We start from the raw sequence: 8,260 nt of genomic DNA, 5'->3' as shown, positions 1-8,260 counted from the left end.
GTAGACAAGTAACTCGAAAGTGTAAGAAAGTCTAAAGATTTAAAAAAATAAATTTGGCATTGATCATTATGATGATTCATTCTTCAAAATTAATTTTTTCTTATTGATGAATATATCTTATTTGACTTTACATTAATTAAAGAAATAGGTACAATAAAAGATTAAATAAATAATGATGTGAAATAATATCAATATGATCATGTATATTCAAATATAGAAAGTGCAAATATGATCGGCTCATGTATAATCAAATATAGAAAGTTCAAATATGTATATTAAACAAAATAAAGAAATTATTTCACTAACAACCATCAAAATTGTCTTCTAGATTACAACACAATTTAAATGGCACATCCACTAAATGAATCTAACCAAAAAAAATTTAAATTGAAAGAAGATCTCCATGGAGAAGTGTAAATGAAAGTTGAAACAACATGAAGATTTTGAACTTTGAAAGGAGAATATCAAGCATGTTGACTTATTCAAGTGAGCATCTGGTTTGAACAAAGCGACTTGTGCATTTTATATCATTTTTGTTCAAGTCTTTTAGATTGTATAAGCATTAAGAGAGATCTTGTATTCGCGAAGCTTCGATACAGGCCAGCTCATGAATTTTTCCTTCGTTGTAAACGTCTATTTACTTATTCTTCCTATGCTAAAGTTTCGTCTTAGGAAAAAACTTCCGAGGTTACACGCCAAAACAATCATTCTATACATATAAAGGCAGTTAAAGCAAAGCATGGTGCAGCTGGCTTTTTGAATCAATTCATTGCAGTTTCTTTCTGATTGTGGTAACGAACCTGGCACTCATTACTTTGGCGTTCCCTACATATTTAGACAAATTAGATCCTCTGAAATTAGACAAATTCTAGATAAAGGGTACTAGGTTCATGTTTTAATGAAAATCGTTACTCAAGAAATGCATCACGTAGCGCGAATTTAGAAGTTGTTTTAGTTCAAAGCACAACATGTCCATACTAAAAGTGGACTCAGTGATTCTCCATACAGATTGCATGTTTTACTAAAATGAAAGTGGGGCTCCTGTCAATACAGCTCAAATTCAGGTGGCACGAATTGAATCCTTGTTCTTGTAACAACATACTAAGCCTTTAATCCACTGCTATATATATTAACGTGCATCAGTTTTTCACCCATTCGCTCAAAATCTTCTATGCCTTGCTCTTCTACTAATTTGGGATTCTAATCAGATGATCCTGATCAAAGATGATTTTGAATACTCGTTTTTGTTGTCAGATGGTGGCTTGCATTCCATGTGAGAATAAAGAATTCAGAAGGCTAATTAAGGTCTCCAAATCCATCCATTTATTTTGCAATCCTAATAAAGTTCCAACAGATACAGATATGAGCAGGTGGAGGCAACGGATTGAAAACCGATCAATATGTGAGAAGAAGAAAACTTACCATGGAGAATGTTTATGCATGGGTGGAAACAATGATGATAGCACTAGAGGAAGTGACTTTTCTGGGGAAGGAGGGGGCGATCCCAATAACAATAATTATATAAAAAACATGGATGCGTATTACCAGAAAATGGTGAAGGAAAATCCAGGAGACTCTCTTTTGTTAACAAATTATGCTCGCTTCTTGCATGAGGTACGTGCAATGTAGGGTTCCAAAATCTCAAATAACATACTTTTAGACTGCAATTATCATCTCTTGTTTAGATTGGCAAACAAGGGCATTAATATGATATGAAGTTGTTTTTGATATGGGCTTAGGTTATAGGTGACATAACAAAGGCAGAAGAATACTATGAAAGGGGCATTTTAGCAAGCCCAGGTGATGGATATTTATTGTGTCTCTACGCCAGCTTTATATGGGGAGCCCAAAACAACCCACGTCGTGCTCAGGCTTATTTTGAGCAATCTGTGGAGGCTGCACCAAATGACTGGTATAACTTGTGCCTTTTTTCGATTGAAATGTACATTCCCTTGCTGTTTTGTGTGTTTTTAACGCATGGTTTTGCTAATAAAGTTGAGAGTTGATATGCAATACAGTTACGTTCTTGCATCGTATGCCATTTTCCTCTGGAATTCTGAAGTGGGGGATGACGATTATAATGATTATGATCATAATCTTGTCTAGTCATTCGACAGAAGACTCTAAAATACAAGAACTGCTTTGCTATTTTCTCATTTGGAAAGTCACAAATATGGCATGAAGGCATGATCCCTAAACAAAGAGGGGAAAGTCAGGTTGTGTTGAACTTTTGTTAGGTTTTGCTCAGCTCAATTCTTGGGTTTTATACACTATTTGGTGGATTTATTAAATACTTTCTTTTCTTTTCATTCTTCAAACGATATGGTGTTAGAGTTTTCTTCTTAATTTAAACCAGAAAACATGTAATAATATGAATGATAGATATTGGAATTAGTAGGTTTATTCTCATGTACATATGATGATTATTCCATGCATATTTAAAACAGTTTATAGAACATTGTATGGTTTTTATTTCAATTACGAATAAATTAATTTAAATAAATGAGTTGGAATTGGTCATTTAAAATATGTAAATAAATTTAGAAATCAAAATAATATTTAGTTTAATGATTGATGATGGAAAATATTTTAAATGTTGGTGCTTAATTTTTTAATGTTCAAATTTTAAGACTTTTCATAATAAATATTTATGATATTGAAAACTGAGTGTTTGTCATTCTATTTCATCTTCATGATTGCAAACACACTTTGTATGAGTATAAATTGAATCTTCTATATGGTCCTTATATTATATGTGCAAATCTTATTTGTCAAAATTTACACCAATTTAATTTGCTCACTTTGATCTTGATATCTAAGTTGATGAACTAGGATAAGTCAACTCAAATGGTCATTGAAGTGGTTGGTGATGGATAAATTCAAACTTAGAATTAAAAAATAAAGGATCATATTTATAACTATGGAAGTAATCTAGGCTAAGTCTATTGAACACAATATTGTCATTGATGTCAAAAAGATTTTTGTTGTCAAGGTCATTCAGTCATGTTAGAGTATTTGAGAATAGCAAAAGACAAAGTCTAGTACTAGTTGGATAGCTCTCTTAATGTTATCATTATACATACTAGTGCCAATGGTTCCTATGTCTAATATATTTGTTGTGGCCTGAAAGTGTTTACATTGAGTTTCTAAGGTTTGATGATTAGAGACTATATGCATCCAATTGTACTGTCAATGCTTGTGATACCATACTATACCAAATTGAAGTATTTTAGCATGCAGTTTGAAACATAATTAAGGCTATACATGAAAACAAATATTCAATAGTTTCAAAGTTACTACTCCTATTTTCAAAAATTTAGAGATGATAGGGTGTTCATAGTGGTAATTCAATGATTGTGAAGAAGGTTCTATTGGATGCACCAGAGGAAGGTAACGTGCGCTAGCTGGAGGAAGTGTGTGAAGGTAGTTTGTGACCAATTGAGTTCAATGTGGGAAATGCATAGTGTGTTCTTACTCTAGGTAGTGTAACAAATTGGTGTTAGGACTGAGCCAATTAGATGTTTGAGCTAAAGAATTTATCCTTGTGAAAATTGAAATTAGATCTTTAGCTGACATGAATGTGTAATTAATATTAGGATACACATTTAATACCAATCAATTCCATTTCAATATGGAGAAAATATGTTAGAAGTTGTGTACTCAATAAAGGGAAGTATATATTTTGAAGTGTGTGAATTAAGATGCATATCCTATACACACTATGAGATTGTTCTAAAGAAGATTAGATCACACAATTGATGAACACTAAGTTTGGAAGGTCTACATGATATATCCTTTGTATTTCCTATATCTTCTTTGTATTTGAGGCTATTGCCTCGTTACTCTAAGTTGGTCCTTAGTTCTTTAGATGAGGAGATTGAAGTCTCTTATAGGTTGGTACCTATAAATCAAATTGGGGATTGGTGTCTCCTTCTTAGGTTGAAATACTTGTGGGCTGGTACTTGCAAAATCATTGTAAGTTCTTTATAATTCTATGAGGTTGAATTTGGGTAGTACATCCAAGCAATTTTTCTCACTATGGTTTTTTCCTTTTGGGTTTCCACATAAATATGGCATTCTCTTGTGTTGCTATGTAAATGTGCTTATTACTTGCATAGTTTTCTTGATGATATTGTGAAATGTGGTAAGGGTTTTAGTGTTGCATTATTTTTGAAGTTAAAATTGGTATAAATTGATTCACCCCACCTCCTCTTAGTATATATGTGTGTATACAATTAAAATTAGAGCTAATTTCCTAGGAGAATCTTAATAGTTTGAGGTAGATGTGGGTTGGTACACATCATTGCTCAAGAAGGTCCTTTTTCAAACAAGGCACTACTATTTGATGGATCTAATTATTTATTTTGGAGTGTAAAGATGGAATCCTTATAGTGTAGCTTTAGCATTTGATGTTTGACAAGAAGTCGTATATGGTTATGAGATTCCACAAACTCCTCTAAGAGATTAGGTTGAGAATAGAGCTTGTAAGAATAATGCTATCTTTTATGATATATCTAACTCTGAGTTTGTTAAGATAATGTATTGTAGGACCGCAAACAAAGTTTAGGATAAGTTGCACAATATCTATGAAGGAGATGACAAGGTCAAGCAAGTAAATATTTAGACATATGGAGACTAGTTTAAAAATAAAAAATAAAAAATGGTGTGAAACAATATTGTCAAATATGGTATACTCACATATAAAAATAAAATGTAGAATGTGTACGATAAACTCATGTGTAATCGAAGGCAGAAGGTGCAAATATGTGTATTGATCAAAATATAAAGCACGTAACAGAGTGCTCGTTCAAGAGGAAGGAATCAACTATAAAGAAATCATTCAACCATAACAAAATCATTACACTAATAACCATCAAAATTGTCTTCTGGATTAAAACATATTTTAAATCGACATCCATCAAATTGAAATGATATCTCCACAGAAAAGTGTAGATGAAAGTTGAAACAACCTGAAGAATTTGAACTTTGAAAGTAGAATATAAAGTGTGTTACTTAGTGAACATCTGGTTTGAACAAAGCAACTTGTGCATATTATTTCAAAATTCACGAACACCATTTTTGTTCAAGCCTTTTAGATTGTATAAGTTGCACATCCCAATAAGACATGGAGAAATCGTCAACCAGATATTGTATGTTGATTACCTTTGTCGTGCCCATGCAAATCGAGCACAAGCATGGTGCAGATGGCTTTTTGGAATGACAGCAGGAATGAATTCATTGCACTTTCTTTATGATTGTGGTAACGAACCTGGCAGTCATTACTTTGGCGTTTCCTAAATATTTAGACAAATTAGATCCTCTGATATTTTGAAGAATTTTAAATATGGGGTATTAGGTTCATATTTTAATACACATCGTTACCAAAGAAATACATCACCTAGTGTGAATGTAGAAGTTTTGTTAGTGTTAATTATAAAGTGCTAATAAATTCGATATTTATATAGTAGTTCACCAAGATGATTACATCCACTTTCAAAGTAGGGGAAATCTCTTATTAACCACTGTTCTCAGTACAATACATATTCAGCAGCTTACAATTAATATAATCATTATTACATCATCGATAAGTCTTCGAAAGAAGTATATGAACAGCCAAAGGAATTGGAGGGAAAACCGTTTGGTTTCATATTCAGCAGTTAGTTCAAAGCACAACATGTCCATACTAAAAGTGGACTCGGTGATTCTCCATACAAAGTGCATGTTTTACAAATATGAAAGTGGGGCTTCTGTCAATACAGCTCAAATTCAGGGGGCATGAATTGAATCCTTATTCTTGTAACAACATAGTAAGCCTTCGATCAAAATCTGCTATGCTTTGCTCTTCTACAAAATTGGGATTCCAATTAGACCCTGGTCAAAGATGAATTTGAATACTCGTTTTTGTTGTCAGATGGTCCCTTGCATTCCATGTAAGAATAAAGAATTCAGAAGGCTAATTAAGGTCTCCAAACCCATTCATTTATTTTGCAATTATACCTTTTGTAATCCAACAAATACAGATATGAACAGATGGAGGCAACGTATTAAAAAATGATCCATGTTTGAGAAGAAGAAAACTTGCCATGGAGGATGTTTATGCATGGGTGGAAATAGTGATGATAGTAGTAGAGAAAGTGACTTTTCTGGGGAAGGAGGGAGCGAGCCCAATAATTACAATAATTATATAAATAACATGGATGCCTATTACCAGAAAATGTTGAAGAAAAATCCAGGAGACCCTCATTTGTTATCAAATTATGCTCACTTCTTGCATAAGGTACGTGGAATTCAGGATCTAAAATCTCAAATAACATACTTTAAGACTGCAATTAATATGGCTAGTTTAGATTAGACAAGGGCATTAATATGTTATGAAGGTTTTTTTTTTGTGTGGGCTTAGGTTGTAGGTGACATAACAAAGGCAGAAGAATACTGTGAAAGGGGCATTGTGGCAAGCCCAGGTGATGGATATTAATTGCGTCTCTACGCCAACTTTATATGGGAAGCCCAAAATAATCCACGTCGTGCTCAGGCTTATTTTGAGGAATCTGTGAAGGCTGCACCAAATGACTGGTATAACTTGTGCGTTTTTTCGATTGAAAATGAACATTCCATTGCTGTTTTGTGTGTTTTTAACGCATGGTTTTGCTAATAAAGTTGAGGGTCGATATGCAATACAGTTACGTTCTTGCATCGTATGCCATTTTCCTCTGGAATTCTGAAGTGGGGGATGGCGATTATAATGATTATGATAATCTTGTCTAGTCATTCGACAGAAGACTCTGAAATACTACAACTACTTTCCTGTTTTCACACGTTGAAAGTCATAAATATGGCATTACGGCACGATCCCTATAGAAAGAGGGGAAAGTCAGGTTGTGTTGAGCTTTTCTTAGGTTTCTAATCGGTTCAATTCTGGGATCTTATAGACTATTTCGTAGATGTTATTAAAAATATTTTTTCCATAATATGATATCAGAGTTTTATTTTCAATTTAAATTAGAAAACATGTAATAATTGAAATTGGTAGGTCGATTCTTATTTATTTAAGATGATTGATATGATGTATATTTTACACATGTTTTGAAAACATCATATGATTTTTATTGCATTTTAAGTTTTTTAATTTAATTAAATTTTTAAAAATTACAAATAAATTAATTTTAATATAAGAGTTGAATTTGATCATTTGAAATAATGTAAATAAATATTGAAATTAAAATATTACTTAGTTTACTGATTGATGATGGAGAGATATGTTAAATGTTAGTACTTGATTTTTTTTAATGTTAAAATTTTTAGAATCTTCATAATAAATATTTGTGATATTGAAACTAATTGTTTTTCACTTTGTTTTATCTCCATGGTTGCAAACCTTATTTGAATGAGTATAAACCAAACCTTCTATCTGAATCTAATATGACATGTGCAAATAATACTTGTCAAAATTTATGTTAATTTATTTTTCTCACCTTGATCTTGATATCTAAGTTGATTTAGGATAAGTAAAATCAAATGACCATTTAAGTGGTTGGTGATGGATAAATTGAAAATTTGAATTAAAAAATGAAAGATCATATTTATACCTAATGAAGTAACCTAGGTCAAGTCCACACCCATGAATAGCATCTAGGGTAGTAAAAAAATAGGACCATAGACTAAAAGTACAAATTTAGAGATTAGTGATGCAAGGGGATCAAAATACATGTTGTCATGTGTAATAGTGCTCAGGATCTACTAGATTGATGCCTATACCAGGTTGAGCCATATAAGACAAGAAAATGCACGAGTGATGATAAATTAAGTCACAATATGGAGCACATATACGGTAATAGTCATCTAAAAAAAGTGGTGTCTAAAAATAGGCATGCAACCACTTAGTTTGGATCTAGCTAAAACAAACACATGGTTGGCTAATAATAGCATGCAGCTAATAATAAACATATAGCTCCTTAGCACTTCTAAGAAAGATTTGAACTCCTATGTAAACACATCCCCTCAAGCATAGCTTAGGTGGGCTAAAAATGGGTCATAACATCTAATCTTGATGAGGTATCCAAGTATAATGAAATTTATCATAAGTTGGATAAATGGAGAAAACCCAATGGAAGAAAACTCCCCACCCCCCACCTCCCGCTTAAAAAAAAAATTATAGAAAAAATAAATGAATATGTGTTGTTTGATATGGAAAAGAGATAGATTAAACTAGCAAGTAACTTAACCAGAACCAACCTCTCTTCCATAAAGCACTGAAACACAA

General features: G+C 32.4%; 1 protein-coding gene across 1 annotated transcript; it reads left to right on the top strand.

Moving 5' to 3' along the window:
* The first annotated feature begins 1,362 nt into the window (after nt 1-1,362).
* LOC131077773 (uncharacterized) lies at nt 1,363-2,106 on the top strand. The gene is made up of 3 exons (XM_058015323.2): nt 1,363-1,614; nt 1,740-1,912; nt 2,019-2,106. Exons 1-3 carry the CDS (start codon nt 1,363-1,365, stop codon nt 2,104-2,106), a joined length of 513 nt encoding a protein of 170 aa, XP_057871306.2.
* The last annotated feature ends 6,154 nt before the right edge of the window (nt 2,107-8,260 follow it).

The sequence above is a fragment of the Cryptomeria japonica genome, chromosome 3 (assembly GCF_030272615.1).
Source record: "Cryptomeria japonica chromosome 3, Sugi_1.0, whole genome shotgun sequence".
Lineage (NCBI taxonomy): Eukaryota > Viridiplantae > Streptophyta > Pinopsida > Cupressales > Cupressaceae > Cryptomeria > Cryptomeria japonica.
Note: the sequence above shows the minus strand (reverse complement) of the source record. Positions and strands in the feature narration are given on the sequence as shown.